This window comes from Leptinotarsa decemlineata, unplaced genomic scaffold (genome assembly GCF_025532065.1).
Source record: "Leptinotarsa decemlineata unplaced genomic scaffold, Ldec_3_MD MMD2_tig00003736_RagTag_RagTag, whole genome shotgun sequence".
NCBI classification, from domain to species: domain Eukaryota; kingdom Metazoa; phylum Arthropoda; class Insecta; order Coleoptera; family Chrysomelidae; genus Leptinotarsa; species Leptinotarsa decemlineata.
In genome coordinates this window covers 5,290,020-5,310,180 of record NW_027412593.1, presented here as the reverse complement: position 1 = coordinate 5,310,180, position 20,161 = coordinate 5,290,020, and the positions used below count along the sequence as shown (strand labels likewise).

The 20,161-nt window shown below is 36.1% G+C and overlaps 1 protein-coding gene across 3 annotated transcripts in view; it reads left to right on the top strand.

Annotated features, from left to right (window-relative positions):
• Positions 1-20,161, top strand: part of LOC111508891 (esterase E4) — a 76,323-nt gene that overhangs the window by 22,355 nt on the left and 33,807 nt on the right. For all 3 annotated transcript variants that reach the window (XM_074178344.1, XM_074178342.1, XM_074178343.1), the window contains one exon: positions 3,178-3,331. In XM_074178344.1, coding sequence (XP_074034445.1) covers positions 3,178-3,331 — 154 coding nt within the window. The remainder of the gene's footprint in view (positions 1-3,177; positions 3,332-20,161) is intronic.

The window sequence follows — 20,161 nt, the reverse complement described above, 5'->3', positions numbered from 1 at the left end:
GTTTGAAGAAATACAAATATTTTGATATAACTGCAAATTCAGAAGAGGAATAAAATACCTTGAATATGAATAAAACTACAACAATAACTTGTCATTCAAAATACTTAACTGTAGGTACCTCATAGGTTCAATCTCTGGCGCTGCCATCATCTTAATTTGAATTCCCAATTGCGTAAATTTCGAAATAATATCATGTGCTTTTTTATGCGTTACTGCAGTTTTGTTGAGATTTGGTACACCTTGAAGTTTGTCGAAATAACCATTTCAAGTACACATCAAATTAATTCGAAAGAATTTTTGTCCGCTATCTCACCAATACCTATTAGGTATAAGTATTGGGTACTAAAAAATATTATTCATATATATTACAGATCTAGCTGCTTATTCTTGTTTCCCAATGTATAGAGCAGATTGTAACATAAGGTACCGACACCCTTCAGTCAACCTTTTTTTTTTCAACTTGGCCTTTTTGCCTTTCCTGTGAATGTATCAAAATAAACCGGTCATTGTGGCATCATCGCCTAGCTACTAATTCTCAAGAAATCAGCATTATTAAAATGAGAAAATGATATTGCCAAATGGTTATAGTGATTTACTTACTACAATAAAGTTTCACTTCGAAAATGAATGTGAAAAAGTCAACGCTATTAATCAAAAATTCAGAGAGTTACTTGCCAATGTTTCAAACACAATTGCCACACCCTGCCACTGAAAAATATGTTTTCAAGAAGTTTCTTTAAATGTGATATCGAACATTATCTTAATGACTGAGAAGGAAGCGACCACAGAGATCAATCAACAATCTGAATTGCACTCGATTGCACCTCTTTACCTTATTATATATATTTCAAGTTCATTGGTTACTTATGATGTGAGAATGATAATGATGATCAAATTTCTGAGTGTGCTTGCACAAACTGAGAATTTTTGATTCGGTTACCACCCAGATACAGCGGTGAGAAGTTATGAAAGTGTTACAACCCTGCTTCTCAATTCTTGAAATCAATGAATAAAAATACTATCCTATTTGAACATTATTTTTTGTTCATGATCAATAAAAAAATAATTTTTCGAAAGATTTTTTTGGCAGGATTTTTGTCTTGTACCCATAAAACAGAATTGCAAAACAACATTCAATGGCATATTTTTTGATTAAAAGAAATACATATTTGACTTATTTCTATATGAAGGAGAGAAAGTATTCTCTCGAAATATTATGTTTATCAATTCGAAAAATTGTCAACATAAACCTTAAGAAACCATCTCTTTTTTTTTTCAAAACGATGCATTTTCATGTTCTCGTTTCGAGGAAAAAGAGGTAAAAGAATCATGATATTGGGATTATTCATTCGAAAAAATTAATAATATCAACTTGAAGAAACTATTTCTTCATTTGAAGCAAAGGCATATGATTATTCTTGAATCGAAAAAACATAATTGTTGAATCAAAAAATCACCTTTTTCTAATTCAAACAAATAGTATTGTCAACCTGAAGAAATAATGTTTTTTCATTCAAAACAACGCAAATTCATATATTTGTTTCAAGAAATAGAGTATTGAATCAAAATATTATGTTTCTTTGAATGAACAAAAGCGTCAAAATCAAGTTGAATAATTCATACTTTCATAATTCATATGCTCAATTCAAAAGAGAAATTTACTTGAATTTTCAAACAAATGACTTTTCTCAATATGAGAACTTTTTTTTGTGTGTATGCCCTCGAATCGCTCGTGGAGAATATACAATGTGGCATAAGTTGTGTGGCACGTAGCGCCGTCTTGTTAAAATCACATGTCGTTGGTGTCCAGATCATTCAATTCAGGCCAAAAGAAGTTGGTAATTATCGACCTATAGTGCTCGCCGTTGACAGTGATGGTCTGGACAATATAGCCTTGATAGATCAAAATTTGGCAATGAAATGCATTCAGAGCAACATAAATTATTTTGAAGGTGATCCCTCAAAAGTCACTTTAGCTGGACACAGTTCAGGAGCTGTTTTCGTGGGATTCCATGTTATCAATAAAAAATCCAAAGGTAAGAACTGAAAACTGTATTTATGAAACATTCTCAATATTACAGATGATACTGAGTATTAGGTACCACCATTTGCAAAATGAATAAAAAATACTCATTTGTGAATTTTATCAATTTGGGCTTCCGTTGTCTGATATGATTCTAATATGATTTGAAATCTCTGATAAAACAGATAAAATCGAAGTGAATAGCTGAACATTTCAATAATAATAATAATGTGGTGCCCTATATACGCTCCGGGGGATATTGAATCCGTTGTGGGAAACGAGAAGTACCAAATTTATTGGAACTACTCGTTCCCCACCCTCAGGCTCATACAAGCTAATAAGTCTGATGTAGTCATTCTCGATCACCAGAGCAAGATGATACTTGTCGTGGAGAATATTGTCCAAAAAGAGGAGGAAAAATTGATAAAATATTAAGATTTTCTCTTCGAACTCCGCAGACTGTATCCAGACCACTCTGTCAAGATGGTTGTTCTGATTATTGGAGTCCTTGGTGAAATGATGTCCTCTCTACTCTCATTTTTTAAATCATACCAGCTTGCCGCACTGAGGTAGGAATCTAAGCCGGACAGATGTAGACGGCTGCCATTCTTGACTCACTGCGCTTGCTCAGGGCACATGCTTCTCGGACCCAATGGTGGCGCGTCCTCCCGAATGTATCGGTGCTTCGGGGGATAGGGCCTGACGAACGCATACTACGGTAAAAAAAAATAATGATAAAACATCTCAAGTAAGAACATACAGAATATATGAAATTTTTATTAAGGTGATTGAGCGAAGTGTCAGCAAAGCTGTTTTCAAACTCAACCTACATGTTCAAAAAATAATTATCATTCGGTCACCAAATCTTTTGCATAAACGAATGAGCCACGGTCAGCTTGAGGAAAATGAACCACCCAATCAAATGCTCTCTAAGTCTTTTTCTTTAAGTTTCTCAACGTGTAGTATCTAAATACACTGAAGAGAAAATTGTAGAATTTAGCTGCGCTGTATGAGAAGATGATCACTTGGTGATCAAAACACGTGTCGAGGTGTTGAAATAACGGTTTGGTGTTGGGAAAAAACTCCAGTAATATTCATAATAGTTGTTTTATATGTAATTGATTTTGAACTTATTCAGTTATTTTCGGTTACAGCTACCTCTTGAAGAAACTTCCAGTCTACTTCCAGTTATGGTCTATATCTATGGTGGAATAGGACAAAGTGGCGAACCTACCGAATATAATTTTGATTTGTTCCTGGAACAAGATATTGTTGTTGTTACTCTCAATTTTCGTTCAGGAGCTCTTGGTATGTAATTGTTCGTAACTGTTAACAATGTCACTTTGATGAAATGTATAAACACTTTTGTCTTATTTCCACTAGTTATTTTATTTGTACGACCGGTTTCGGGTTTTAGCCCATTATCAAGTATAAAACTGACATGTGAAATCTGAAAACTAGGTTATATAGGCAATTTTCAGGTAAGCTAGAAGGCGAGGCAGTTAAATGAACAAGGGTGCCAACTATGAAATTCAACACTGAAGATTATAAGGGTTGCCAAACTCATAAATTCAGGAGTGGCTTCCAACAAATTCATTTTCTTCCCTTTATTGCATATGTATAGGATTTTGAGGTTATCTTTACTCATCTTGTGTTATGATTCTTGTAGATGTTCCTGCATTGAACATATTTTGTTCAAACAGACCTGTTCACGGAGCCTTACGTCAAAATTCCAACCGGTTTGGCCGGCTTTGGCTTATCTAAAAACTCCCTCTACAGGGTGTAACATAAGTACGTTGAAATATACAAGTGACGTATTCCTGAGACAATTTTAAGAAAAAAAGTCTATATGAACTTGTGTCCGAACATGCTTCGTTTTGGAAATACGGGGTGTTGAAATTGAATTTTTTTGTTCGCTTTTTGAAAATAACTCTTGCAAAAATTAAGTTATTCGCACAAAATTCGATACCTGAGGTTTTCTTGACGTGAGAAATCATAATTTCGTATTAATTTCCATGCAACATCTAGAGGGCGCTGCGTACGCTGTCATTATTTATTTCAAGTTGCCCTAACTTTTTTGACAGTAAACTTTTGGTACTTTTCATGAAAAAACCTAATTTCCACACCTTTTTCAAGTAAAAAAGGTACACGTCTTCAACAACGCTGGAGGTGATCGTTTTCGAGATATTTACAATTTTCTATAACGATGCATATTACTAGCTCCTAAGGCGCTAAGTGAAGTTGCTGAGAACATTACAAAAACTAAGTATGTGGTGGATCTCGTCAAAATAAACAATTTCTTCCTATAAAATGTTTAACGAAGAATGATTTGTTTTCGAAATACAGATTGTTGAAATTTTTCAAAGCATGGTAGGTTTCTGTTATAGTTTTTTTGCAATTTCAGTTATTTTTATCAAACTTTATACGCAGTATACTCGTACAGACTTCTTCTAAACTAAGCATTATCGAACTGCTTATTCAATCCAAATCAAAAAAAATTGTCAGGTTTAATTATTCAATTAGAAAGTGCTACATTTCGGAGTTTGTAGAAAAACAATTCGGAGAAGTACTATGTTATTTATTAGGGAAATAAACGAATAAAAATTGAACGAAACAACTATTACAACAACTGTTCAAAATGACGACCCTCAACAGTAATACAAGCTTCTGCTCTCCTCATCAAAGAATTCCTCATCCGTTGAAAAATGCCCGGAGTGTTTCTTATCGTTTCGCAGCAAGCTATGATGCGATCTCTCAACATTTCCTAGTTTTCAATGGGGCTAGCATAAACTAGTGAATTTAGGAGTCCCCAAAAGAAAACATCGACGGGATTGGGGTCCGGTGACCTTGGGAGCCAATGCTCAGTACCTCCTCCTCCTATCCATCGTTGGGAATATGCTACGTCTAAAAAATTTCTTGCTATCACACTGAAATGAACAGGAGCTCCATCGTGCATACACCAAGAGTGATTTCGGAGACATCTTCCATAAGTTGGGGAAGCTCGTGTTCCAAAAAACGTATGTAAGCATCTCCATTCGAACGTAAGGGGAAAAATAGGGCCCAATCAAATAATCCCCAATTACGCCTATCCATACATTGAAAGAGAATCTGTCTTGGAAATGAGTTTGCGTTATCGTATGTGGGTTATCTTCCGCCCAGATGTGGTTATTATGGTTCATGATACCAGTTCTTGAAAAATTAGCCTCATTTGTGAAGAGGATTTTCGCATCAAATTTTCGATAAAATTTGCGGATGTTGTTCGACTTTTCTTTGAAGCCATTGAGCAAATTCGATATGTGGTTGGAAATTACGTAGCGTAAGTGCCTGGACACGCTGAATATGATAAGGATATAATTGCTGTTCTTTCAAAATTCTGTAAACTGTCATGTGACTCACACTTAAAGTTTGACTAATTTTTCTTGTACTTGTCTCTGGATGTTCACTAATTTCTTCGATAACCGCCTCCTTCAATTCTACAGTTATTGTAGTCCTTGGCCGTCCTACTGCAGAATTTGTTTCAAAGCTTTTAGATTCGGAAAGTCGCCGGAAAAGATTCGCAAATGTCGCTGCACAAGGAGTCACTCGTTGGAGATACCTTTCCTGATAGATGTGTCTGGCCTCGCTTGAATTTCCGTCAGCCAAGCCGTATGCAAAAACCATATCAGCCATTTCAGCATTCGTAAAGTCGGGCATGGTACCAAAATATCACTTTATATACTCCGAACTGTGAATTTGTCAATTAATAGTCAAAAATGTGACAGCGAACTTCAATTTTTATAAACAAACTTTCATAGCCTACTCGGAGAGTGACAAAAGTTATTGAAATCAAATTTGACTATAAAGTAGTTAATATGCATCGATATAGAAAATTGTAAATATCTCGAAAATGATCACCTTCATCGTTGCTGAGGACGTGTACCTTTTTTTACTTGGAAAAGGTGTGGAAATTAGGTATTTTCATGAAAAGTACCGAAAGTTTGCTGTCAAAAAAAAGTAGGTCAATTTAAAATAAATAATGACAGTGTACGCAGCGCCCTCTAGATGTTATATGACAATTAATACGAAATTATGATTTCACAAATCAAAAAAACCCAGGGTATCGAATTTCGTGCAAATAACTTATTTTTTGCAAGAGTTATTTTCAAAAAGCGAACAAAAAAAATTCAATTTCAGCACCCCGTATCTCCAAAACGAAGCATTTTCGGACACGAGTTCATACAAACCTTTTTTCTTGAAACTGTCCCAGGAATACGTCACTTGAATATTTTAACGTACTTATGTTACACCCTGTTTAACCTAGTTTTTAGATTTCACATGTTTTATACTTGATATAGGGATAAAACCCGAAACCAGAAAGTAGTTATTTCTTGATAGGTGTCAGTTCATGAACCAACTATGTAGGCAAGGAAAGATTGGCCCGAACGAATTGCTCCTTTAGATGATTTCATTTTAGGCCAATCTTCAAGTATGAACCCTTCATATAAGTGAAATTCATTTCCTTATACATGGGTTTGCGCCATTTGGATATGCATTTGATTAGTATCTCGTCTACAGGCAGAGGGGCAAGAACAGGTATGTTGTTTGTCATTTCCTTCAGCTTTGTTAGAAGTATGACACTCTGGTAGGATATTACCTTGCACTGACGAGAGGCCAAATAGCCCGAAACCGATCTGCAATCCCGTCTATGAAGAATCATGTTCTGACACTTGTTGCTCTTCACGATATCAGCCAGGGGAGCAGTTGTTTTCTGAAGGGTGTCGGTCCATGAACCCGCTGTCTACATAAGCAATTCACATAATCATCGAAAGTAAGTTTATTCTTCACCACAGAAGATTTGACTCCCTTTGCCTTCTTGGTAACCCCCAAGCATGTGATGATTTGATTAATTTCATCCTCATCGTAGCCATCATATATCAACTGCTGGCGCTTCTCATTGATACCATCCTCCGTCAAAAAATACCCTAGTTGTATACAATTTCGATCTAAGACCTACGTAATCAGTTATCGGAATTGCGTTATTCTCATCTTTCATCATCCCGAGAACCTTTTGATTCACCAAAGGAACATTAAACTGATTGTTGGAAGGGTAATCCGAAGTATCAAAGAATTTATGACAATCTTGTCATATCATTTCATAAGGACCCTGATTGCATATTTCATAAAGCAGGCTATCTGTATCGGTGTAGAGAATTACACAATTATCTTCGAATCAATGGCGCATATAGCCATTATGAAAATCGTATATGGTAGTCTTTGCCAAGTCTAAGATAGCTTTTATTGGTTTATTTATATAAACTTGCAGTTTCCTCAGTTCGACTGCCACCAAATTCTCATTGAATATCATGCAATTTTTGAATTCTGGCTTGGAAATATAGGCCTCAGCTCCGTAGCGACCAGCCCATTTGGTGACGAGTTTGAAGTTGACTCTTTTTCTAATGTCTTCCATCGTTTTTCCGAATACTGCATTATTCATTAGTTTGAAGAGGTTTTTCTCAAACTCATTCATAGCCCTTTCCCGCAACTGAGTATTCGAATCAATATAGGACTTCAACCAAGGTAATTGGTTGAATTGAAGTACTCGATGAATTTTAGTGATGATAAGACCATAAGCAATGGCTTATTTGAGGGCGCGATAATAAATCACATATTTTTCTCTGTGTTGGAGAGTAGCTATCAATTTAGTGAGCTCTTTTATCGATTTGGAGGGCTTTTTTGTTTCTGGATTTATATGTTCAGGGCAGTAAGGCAAGTCTTTGTGCGAATCATGTAGATGTTCAGGATACTCAAGATCAACTTCAAGCATATATCCCACGTCGCTCTCATCGGGTATTGATGAGACGTCAATATTGGTATCGCACCACTTAAACCCTTCATATGACAAATACTGAGACATCGCCCACCCATACTGGATGTTAACGTCAAAATACAAGAGGTATATGTCAGGATTTGAAGCGTCATAATTGTTCAAATACTTATTGTTAGCATGAGCTCTTCTCTTCGAACAAACCTGGCTGAGTCCACCTCGAATATCCCTCGTTCAACAAATAGAAACATGTCAGGATCGGTCAGTAGTTCCAATTCGACTTTGGTATATTTGAGCATCGCATCCCACGTAAGGCCTGGTAGCGTATAGTAATGGGCAGGATCCAGATTATGAGTTCTGAGGCAGCTTGCACGAAATTGTTCGAATACGTCAGCAAGGAGGAGGATATCTGTTTTCATATATAAATCCATATATTGACCCAAAGTCTGACAATTGAAACTCTTCCACACATCCTGGGCTCGTTGATATAGTCTGCGGGGGCAGGGCTTATCTTCTAATTTGTTCTAGAAGGCATCAATAGGGGGCAAGCAAGCTTCATCGAATCTATCGAAAGAATCAATATGATCGTAGGGCATGACTCCCTTCTCAGTAAGTAATGCAACCAAGTCTTCGGGTAACTCAGAGAACTGAACCTCAACATTAGGAAACTGTGTCAAGTATGATGCTAACATATGCAGACATGAATTCATAAAGCGGAAAGAATCGAAACTGCACTGAAGTATCATCCACATGTTTGGTGAAGGATATGTACTTTTCTTCCGTAATGGGAAGCAGGTCAATCGTACCCCTCAGTTTAGATGCAATATCTATGATGATGAAATGTGTATCATAGCCACTCAAATTGTGGGAGACTACGGGAACTACATGGCTATCTTTGTAGTTTATATTACATCCTTCGTTCGCGGGGCCACGATAGTTATCACATGGTATGAGATGATTATGATCGCGTACTTTCTTGTCTTCAGAAGTGAAGAGCTTTTCGCAGATGTGGCAGTGTGTAGCCCCTTGAAATTCAACTTCTTGCTTTACAGTCATATCGATATCGTATGGACACCAAAACACTGTAGCCATATCTTCAGCTAGTTGACCCATGTCATCAGCGAACCATTGCATACAATCCTCTCTACGATATGCCCTATAGAAGGAAAGAGTGTCATCGTATGAGCACTTTAAGTAGTAACCCACTGCTGCCCGAATATGATGTTGAGGTTTTTTAGGATCATCAATAGGCTTCAAAACAGATTCTGAGTCGGCGTATACGACGAAAGGGGCCCTTCCTTTATTTTTATGATTTTTGAACTTGAGAATGTTTTTACCCTCCTCAGGCATCTTGATGGCTGTTTCATTGATTCTCTGACAATCCCCAGTATGTTTCTCTAGTTTTTCTTGGGGAGTAATGTAGACAGCGATCACATTGACCATATTCTCCACTCAACTGTTTCGATAAGAGTCTTGATGAGTTCTTTACCGTTACGTAGTGATAACGAACTGAAGTTTCACATTCATCATAATTATCTTGAATCAACATGTCTAGCTTTCTTTTCCTTTATGAGGTATGTAGGTGGGGTAATGAACGTTTCACATTTCTTCTGAAGAATGTAAACATTGATAGAAATTTCAATCAGTTTTTCAAATTTCGGAATTTGTCTGATAGTCATTGGAAAATCAATTCCTCCAAGTTTCAATGCTTCAGAATAATGAGGATATGATGGAGTACGATTAGCATGTTTCTGCATAGGATAGAGTGCTGAGGTAACAGCCCACGCAAAGCAAGCCTCATCATTGTTTTTCACATTTATGCAAGAATTTTTCAGCAAAATTTGAGGTGAAAGGTCCATGAATGAGGACCCCAGCTGCGGTGTGAACTTATTAATATTCACACCCAAATTCAAGATATTCTTCAGCGTCCAGCCGCTGTCCCTTTCTCTGAGTTTTGGTGTTGTAACTTTTCCATCGAATCAATCGTTGAGGGCGGTGTCTCTATATATGGAAGAGTTCGTAGTAGTGAAGTACTCGTACTCCTTCAGTATTCTGTCTCCCTTCACTATCTCAAATTCTCCGCAGAAGGTGGTATTTACCTTGATAGATTCATCCTTCTTCAGAGCATTCTGAAATCTTCGCTTGAAGGGAGCCTTGCAGTCAACCATAAAAGCTGAGGGATCCTTATGTTTGAGATTGGAAATAACACCAGATCTAATTCTAGATTTGAAAGCTGCCTTGGAATCATCCCAATGAACTCGCTTTTTAGCACCCTCAGGTCGTGATACCTGTCATGCCCCCTTCTTTCGTATCACTTTGAACTGTCTCCTTAGACTTTTGATATTACGATAACAGGCTTCCAAATGCTGCTTCTCACCCAGTTATGATGCGGTCTTTATCGCCTTCCTTATTCTCCGTGAACCTTCATCACATTATTTGATCCCAACCAGAGCACTTTTTTCATCAAACTCAGTGGTTATCAACCCCAAAAGAGAGGAGATATATTGCAACAAGTCAGCGAAGAGCGGCATTTTACTGTGATAAGATGTTTCCACTCCAAATATCTGTAACACAATGACAAAACTCAGCTGCGCGAGCACTTTTATCAACTAACGTTAAGTATGTGTCGATAGTGTGTAAAGAAGTTTATTCACGCCCTCAGGAGGTTGTCAGAAATGATTTTCTGACGTTACGATACACGCAAGAAAAACATTTCATGTATCGCAAAAATATATGTTTCAGTATAGGATGATTTTTCCATTTTTTTAAACAAATTATGTGTTTTGAATAAAACTTCTGCAATTACATTACACTCGTAGTTTCTCATAAACCAACAACTTTTAATTTCAAATATGTTCAATGATTTTCTTTGAATGTGCAATTCTTTCTATGCTTTTTTACATAGGACGCTGTATATTATATTTTTCATAATCTACAAATGGAATCATTTGAAATGAGTACCCATATCGGTCTGTTGCTGCTAGTATAATGAGAATAGGTTATAAGGTCCTTTTTGCTTCGAAAAATGATTAATTATGTTTCATGGCATGTAAACGAATCCATTGATGTTGGAATCATCGAAATTGGAGGACCGTAAGTGAAAACCGGAAGTGGTCGTTTTTTGATGGATTCGAAATCTTCTCGCCCTAAGGAATCCAAATATATCATATGTTTCAGTATACAATGATTTTTTCATTTCTTTGTCAATAAATTCTGCCTTTTGAATCAAGCTTTTGCAATTGGAATAAACTTATGGTTGTTCATAACCCAACATTTTTCAATTCCAAGTTTGTTCAATGATTTTTGTTGAATTTGCAATTCTTCCTATGCTATTTCACACCAAGCGTTGGATATTATATTCGATACACCATCTTTGTTTTTTCTTTGTCGGTACACTCTGTATTCGTTTCCCTTCCACTTGATGTGCTGCACGTTGAGATTCAACTATCATTAACAAAGATTTGGCTTAGTGCCTTTCTGACATGTTGCGTCATCTTTGTTTTTTCTTTGTCGATGAATTCTGCATTTCTAATCTTTTCATTTGACTTGTTGTACGCGACGATTCGATCATTATTAGTGAATATACAAGTAAGTGCCCTTCTGACGGTTGCGCTATTATTTTTTGTAATGACTCATCAATTTCCACAAACCCTCACACACGCCATCACCTCCCACGCTGACTACGTCACTTTCAAGGTTTAAATTTTATCACTATTATTATTATTACTCGACCCACATTCTCCAGTTCAATTTCATCTAACACAATCAATCGAGCGATATTTGATCCCTCCATTCTGATTAGCTGACCGCACTACTCTGTAACAGAAGTTAGGTTGAGTGTTCCACAAGGTTCCGTTCAAGAGTCTGAAAATTCGCAAAATGAATCTTCATATTACAAAGCATGGACTTTAGACATTTTCTGATGATGCTTACTTGGTTAGGGGAACGCGTTAAATGATGAATGACTGTCATATTGAAACACGAAAAACCGTTACGACAATAACGATGGAACGATAACGAATAAACGCACGGAAAACAGTCGAAAACGCACGAAAAACGATCGAAAACGCACGCAAACGATCGAAAACGATCGAAAAAGATCGAAAACGGTTGAAAACGCACGCAAAACGGTCGCACTCAAAACGGTGGCACGCAAAACAGTCGAAACGTTTGTAAAACGGTCGCTTTTACCATTTTCAAATGTTAACTCCACAATACGTAACTCCTTGATACCTTTGGTACCATCTCCTTCTTTACCTGATGATGCTAACTTGGTTAACAAAGATACGAGACTTATTGTTCTTCTGACATGTTGGAACGATAGACTTCTGTTGAACCAACATGTTTTTTTTTAAATGATGTATTTTGAAACGCCCTGTATACACAATGATATCATATTTTAAACCGACATGGTTTTTCCTTGAATGATATATTTTGACACAACCTGTACACTTCGTCGCCATTTTTGTTTTCGATGATGTATTTTGAGATACCTTGTACACATTGAGGGAGATCGCACTTCGAAAACCTACAGCCTCGTGGAACTGTTATGTTTTTTTTGATGATGTATTTTGACGCACCCGGTACACTTTGACGCCATGTTTGTTTTCGATGATGCATTTTGAGATACCTTGTAACATTGAGGGATCGCACTTTGAAACGATACAGCCTCATTAATCTGTAATGTTTTCCCTCAACTTTGATTCAATATTATTAATATATCACTTTCGCGCTTCCAATTTTTATCAAATCGTTTACGATTAATTTCAAAACCGGCAACGCTACATTGCCCCACAAACAACAATTTATTGCACAACCGGTAACACCTGCTTGCGCCAGCAACCGGTAAATCTCGATACCATCTCCATCTCTCTTTGCATCGATTACGTCACTCGCGTCTCTCGCTCTCACACACACACATACACATCTTTACATTAAATATTGATTATTTCCCAAATCTAAGTATATTTTCCTATCTTCAATATGATAATGACGATTACAACTTCCCTAACATTCTACGGAAATAAAAAAATGCGGTCAAGTCAATGAGTCAATTTCGGTCCGGACAAAACTAACGTTATAAATACCCATCTTTCGCAGTTACTTTCAATGTCTTACATTGGTGTAGAGGCTAAGGACAATGTCTACCACGCGGACGTCCTTGGTTCGAATTTCATAACTATAAAGTTTTTTTAATTGAAATCACGTGACTGGAACGTGACAAGGCGGCCGAGGGATGAGGCAGAGTCGCAAGAGGGCCTGAGCGGTGATGTGGAGTACTAAGGGGGCCGAGTTCCCTGCTTGAAACGCTACGATACTCGTTCCATCCTGCGTCGATTACGTCACACGTTTCTCTCTTCCACTCACTAAAGTTTCTCTCTGAAATACTTAGCAGCAACGCACCACCTTGAAGTGGTCCAGAACATACATTGTTCATCTACTGATTTGAATTTCCCGCTCTATGCGCGATAGCTGACTGGTTGACTGAATGACGGTGAAAGTGGAAAAGTGGAGGTGGTCTGAAGTGGGCTTTGAAGGCTAAGGCTCAGTTTACACATAATGGACATTTGGCAGAGACGCGGCGCTGACCTTTACTCCTTTCGTGTGAAGTGGGCCTGAGATCCAAAAAGGACCAGAATGAAGCGTCATAAGAAAATACATGGGATTTTGGGCTGGAATTCCTGCAGTATAATTACTGTTTGGCAAAGCCTGAAGCGATGCCAATGACAGGACCTGGTCCGATGAAGCTTCTTGTAGCACCCTACTATGCAAAGGAGTCAGCAGCCTCATTGCCTTCCAGGCCAGTATGGCCAGGAATCCTACCAGAGACAATATGTTGAGTATTTCCATTGGGAAGAGTCGTTTTTGACAAAATACTACCAATTTCCAATCAATATGGCGGCTGAACATGAAGTTGCGATTTTAACAACAGAGCTAAATAAGCTCAAAAAAAATGAGCTAATTGATATGTTAATTACTTTAAAAGTACCAGTAGTGGTGACAAGCATCCAGTTGAAGAATTATATAAACAGAATCAGTGATAAAGTTCTAAACAATAGTGTTGAAGGAAATGTTCATGCTACAAGAGCAAACATAACCTGTGGTGACTGTAATAAAAGGTTGAAAGAAGTGACTGACATCAAAGACAAATTTGAATCTGTGAGTAAACTGTCTTTTCATTTAGAAAAAAGGGCCCAAGAGCAGGAAGATCTAATATACCTATTAAAACAACAATTGAATAACTCAGATTCCTTACCAATATTGCCATCTAGTAGCAGAAAAGCGAATCCAGTTGAAATATCTACAACTGATAATATTCCAAAAAAACTTTATAGCCATACAGTAAAAAAGGTGAACAACATACCGAACAAAACTCTGTCTTCTGATAACGAATTTGAAGTAAAAACTGGTGGAAATCCCAGTAGGTATTCCCCACATAAAAACAATGTAAATAAATACAAACCTATACTTGGTAGCAATAAATCCGCAAATTTTAAAACAATCCCAAAATTGGGACATTTGCACGTTTCTCGTATTGGTGCTGATGTAAAGTCTGAAGATTTACTGAATTTATTAAAAGATTCGGCACCTCAAATACCATTTGAGTGTGTAGAATGGAATAGGAACGAGCGATATTCCACTTACAAAGTAACTTTTCCTTTAGACAAGGTCCAGGAAGTATACGAACCAACCATCTGGCCAGAGGGATCCGTAATCAGGAGGTTTAAGTTTAGAGAAAATTTTCATCCATCCAAACAAACTGCAACTACAACTTAGTACCAGTTATATCAATTGATAACCAAGGAGTTCTCAGTTGTCAGGATTTTTCGAAGCCCAATAGCAGTCAAGTAGTTAACAAGAGTATATGTCAACTTGAAATCTGTGCTGAATTGTGTGTGATGCACTTCAATGTACAGGGTTGTAACAATAAGTCACTTGATTTGGAGATGATTTTAGACAAACATTCTCCAGATATTCTATGTATTAGTGAGAGCTGGCTTAAATCACAAGAGTGTTCATCTTTTCAAATAACTGACTATAATTTAATCTCTTTTTTCTGTAGGGAGAAATGTATCAGGGGAGGGGTATGCATTTTTGCTAAAAAATCCTTGCAAGTAAATAACATTCCTATAGAAATTAGTATAGAGCAAGATATTGAGGTATGTGCATTAGCGTTAAACGGTAAGAATAAAACTATAATAATTTTATCGGTATATAGATCACCTCTTGGTAATACTTTAACTTTTTTTGATTCATTTGATCGATTACTTGTGATGTTGTATAGTAAGTATAAAAACTTAGAATTAATAGCTTGTGGTGACTTCAACATAGATATGTTAAGGTTTACTAATGAGAGAACTGACTTCATAAATATACTTGAGCAACATAACATTAGTGCTATTATAAGTGAACCTACTCGTATATGGGGTGATTCAGCAACGTGTATTGATAATATTTTGTCTACTTCTAATCCTATTAGTTACTCCATTAATCATTCCTATATATCTGATCACACTTTCCAGCTGGCAACTTTCTGCTATGATCAGGTTGACCATAACCAAGAAACTCACAAGAGATGTTTTAATGACTACAATATTGAGAAGTTTTCTAGTTTACTGCTGGAGACTGATTGGTCTTCAGTGTATGACTCAGTTGAAGCAAATTCTAAGTTTGATAGTTTTTATAATAAATTTTTCTATTATTTTGATACTTCATTTCCAAAAAAGGTAGTCAAGATAAAAAAATCTGGTGACTCCAGGTGGATAACTACTGAGTTGAGAGAAATCAGTAGAAGGTTAACCGAGTTATCTGAGCTGAACAAAGTATATAAAAATGGTTTATATCAGAGGGAATATCAGGAACTCAAAATAATATATCAGGATAAATTGAAACATGCTAAGAAAACTAGCAATGATGATAGAATCTCTTCTGCTGATAATAAAGTGAAAGAATCCTGGAAAATCATCAAGGAATCCCAGACTGGTTATTCTGGCAATGCAATACCTTGTCTAGAAAGTGCTGAAGATGGGGTCCTTCTTTCTGATGATTTTGCTATATGCAACCTTTTTAGTGAGTATTTTTCAACTGTTAGCAGTAGCATATCCAAACCTGATACTAAAAATATTAATTATATGTCATCTTCACATCAAAGTATTTTTTTATATCCAGCAACTAAGATGGAAATTGAACAAGTTATCAAAAAAGTTTGTAAGAAAAAATCGTCCGGTATTGATGAAATTCCTGGTCTTGTTATAAAAAACGTTGCCAATGTTATTTCTGAGCCTTTGACTCATATAGTTAACTCCACTTTCATAGAGGGGAGGTTTCCTGATATACTGAAAATGTCAAAGGTTTTGCCAATATATAAAAATAAGGGCTCGAGATCTGACTGTGCATCTTACAGGCCTATTTCGCTACTTAGTCAGTTTTCTAAGATTATTGAATACTGTTTCTATCAAAGATTATATGATTACTTTGAATCATTTAGATTATTTTCTTCTAGTCAGAATGCTTATAGAAGAAATAAATCCACTGTTGGCGCAATTGATCAACTCATTAAACATGTGTTGGAAATCTTGGAAAACAAACAGCAAACTCTGGGGTTATTTTTTGATTTGAGCAAAGCTTTTGACCTCGTTGACCATGACATACTGCTACACAAATTGCAGTTTTATGGTATACGTGGTCCTGCATTGAATTGGGTTAGATCTTACCTGACTGGCCGTAGTCAGCTGGTCTGTGTGAATGGAATTAACTCTGTAAGTAAATGTATAGTAAGAGGGGTACCTCAAGGTTCTGTTTTAGGACCTCTTTTATTTTTGGTTTTTATTAACGATCTTCCGAAATTTTGTTCGAAAGCTTCCATTATTATAATTTTTGCGGATGACACTGATATCTTGGTATCTGCGGAAACTATGTCCGAAGTTATTGTCAAAGCTAATGAAGTAACTGATCAAATTGAGGAGTGGTGTTCTACAAATGGTCTGCTGCTAAATTCTGCCAAATCTCAAATGCTCAACTTTGTTACTAAAAATACAACTATTGATAAAAGCTATTTAGTAAGATTAAATAATGAAACTTTACATCAAGTTAATTGTACTAAATTCTTGGGTGTTGATATTGATAATAAACTTACCTGGAGTTTCCATGTTGATAGTGTCAAACTGAAGCTCAGTAAACATATATATTTACTTCGTAGGTTGAAACAAACAGTCTCTTTTGATGTTCTCATGCTTTTATACCACAGTTTAATTCAGTCAGTGATTTCCTATGGTCTTGAACAGTGGGGCTTATCAGCTAAAGCTGATGAAGTGTTTGTTATTCAGAAAAAGGTAATCAGAATTCTGGCTGGGGCATCTTCAAGTGCAAACTGCAGGCCATTATTCATTCGTTATAGTGTATTAACAATGCCTAGTTTGTATATCTACCAAACTCTGATATATATAAGAAAAAATATTTCAATTATTCCTAGAAATGAGCAAATCCATGAACATTTCACCAGAAATAACCTTCAACTTTATCAGCCTTATAGTAGATTGACAGTATCGAAGAATCACCCCATGTGCTGTGGGATTAAACTATATAATAAGCTTAGTAATGACATTAAGTCCTCAAACATCAATGTCTTTAAAAGGAAGCTTAAGGTTTTTCTATTGCAAAAAGCATACTACTCTGTGGATGAGTTTCTCCTTGAGTCATAATCATAATTTGATTGTAGCTTAGTGATTTTATTTTTATTTAAGTTATGCTTTGTATTTGTTTTTCTATAATAGTTTGACCTGTTGTATCAGCCAGTATTTTATGATGATGTTTGCCTAATGTGATTGTAAATGAACACTGATTCAATAAATGTTTGATTGATTGATTGATTGATTGATTGATTGATTTAAACGTTGCTCGATAGGATCCAAGAGCTTCCAAAGCCGCTTGACTGTCCGAGAAAATGTTTATTGACTTGTGTACTTGTATGAGGTTGGATTCATCTAATTTCTCCGCACACAATTCAATAGCGTAAACTTTCGCTTGAAATATAGTCGTATAGGTTCTTAGGCAGGATATCTCTGTCCTGGGTCTGCGACTAAAAACATGCACCGGAACCGAAAGGTGTTTCTGATCCATCTTTGAACCATGAACCCGCTGTCTAGGTGAGGGAGTGAACTACACGGAACACCTCACAAATCAGCATGGCATAAAACTAATTGAGTTTTTAACCACTCTCATTTTTTGTTATAATGACTAATATTCAATGAATAATAATTTTTTACTGTATTCTAAATATATCTAGAGATACACTTTCCGGTTATACAGTGTCACCATTAAAGTGAGCCCCATATGGGAAACTTTTTTCGAAAAGTTTCAATAAAGTTTAACTTCGGCACTTGTTTGTGCTTTGAATTTAACTCAAAATGATGTGGCCAACTGCGACCCACTGACGTTCAGTGTTTGTCAAATCCATCTTTTTTTTTGAAAAAAATTGAAAAATTGCGTTTCTAGATCGAATTCAACAAAAAGTTACTTGAAAAAGTTGTGTCTACGGCAATTTTATATCCATATGCCAAATTTTATGCAACTGGGATAAAGTTAACGTTTTGCTTATTTTTGACAGATATCCCCTTTATTATAATGCTTGATCACGTTGAATAAAATTTTCAAGTAGGTTTTGACAAACAAAATGCATGCTACAGTAGTGTCAAGTTGTTGATTTACTTGTCAAATTTTCAACAGTTATTGTTGCAATAATGTTGTCTCTTCAGGAAAGAATAGAAATAGTTTCAATATGCGGTGAGAATACACCATACCGGCAAGTAGCTAACATTTTTAATGAACGGCATCCAGGAAAAAATGTTCAGCATACTACTGTGTCAAGGATAATGTCGAAATTCAGAGAAACAGGATCCGTAGCAAATCAATTTAAGAAAAAGCACACTCCAAGTGAATATGATGAGGAGGCCCAACTTAACATCTGTTTAAAAGTTGTTGAACACGGGCAAAGGAGCATAACCGATATTATAAAAAATACCGATTTCAAGAGAGAAATTGTTGGAAAAATTTCATTAAGGAATAAATTTTGGCCTTACAAGCCAAAATTTATTAACACATCAAAAGAACCAGATTTTGATGTCCGTTTGGGGTTTTCATTCTGGTTTCAAGGAGAGAGAGAAGAAAATGTAAAGTTTCCGTATAAAATTTTCTGGACAGATGAGGCAACGTTCTCTTCAAATGGAATGATAAGTTCTCAAAATTGCCGATGGTGGGCCCATGAAAATCCCAATTTCACAGTTGAATGTGGTGATCAGTATTCCTGGATACTGATACTGGATACTTGATGACCAAATAATTGGGCCAATTTTCTTTAGGGAAAATTTATCATCCGTCGGTTATCTCAACCTTTAAAATAATGAGGTTAGTGAAGTTTTAGATAATATGCCTTCAAATATTAAATACGACCTATGGTATCAGCTTGATGGCGCACCAATACATCACAAGGTTGCTGTAAAACAGTCCCTCCAACAAATGTTCAGAGTCAAAGTTATTGGACGTAACTGGGAACATTATTGACCACCTAAATCACCCGACTTGACGCCTTTAGAATTTTTCTTGTGGGGTTACCTGAAACGAAAAGTCTACCGAAGTAGACCATTCACTGACATACAACATCTGGAAAATACCATTCGCGAGTGCTGTGCAAATATAAATCCCGATTAAATAAAAATGCAGTCACAGATGTCAGTAGAAGGACCATAATTTGTATTGAACGTGGAGGACGACATACTGAAATGTAGGCTATAAGTGTTTGACAACCTCATTTAGATCAATAAGTAATTTTTTGTACCCATTTGAATTTTCTATAATATTATTGTTGTTTGAAATTTATGATAATGATAATAGTTCTATCGAAATTATTTGCATTTTTTTAGTTGCCTCTGCTTTTTTGAAATCAAAGGTTTGTTTAAGAAAATAGCCAAGTGATTGAAACTTTGCACCAATTATGTTAAAATTTTCATAGCAAATTTTCTCTCTAAAAATGTCCGTATGAGTAAAAATGTATCAGAAAAGTTAAACTCTATGATGAGTTTGTTATGTATATATGAATTGATGACAATTAACCGAACTTGTTTTTTAAAATAAAGGGGATATCTGTCAAAAATAAGCAAAACGTTATTTTCATACTAGTTGCATAAAATTTCACTCTTCTCTCACTTTTTCTATTTTTTTCAAAAAAAAGTTGAATTTGACAAACACTGAACGTCAGTGGGTCGCAGTTGGCTGCATCATTTTGAGTTAAATTTAAAGCACAAACAAGTGCCGAAGTTGAACTTCATTGAAACTTTTCG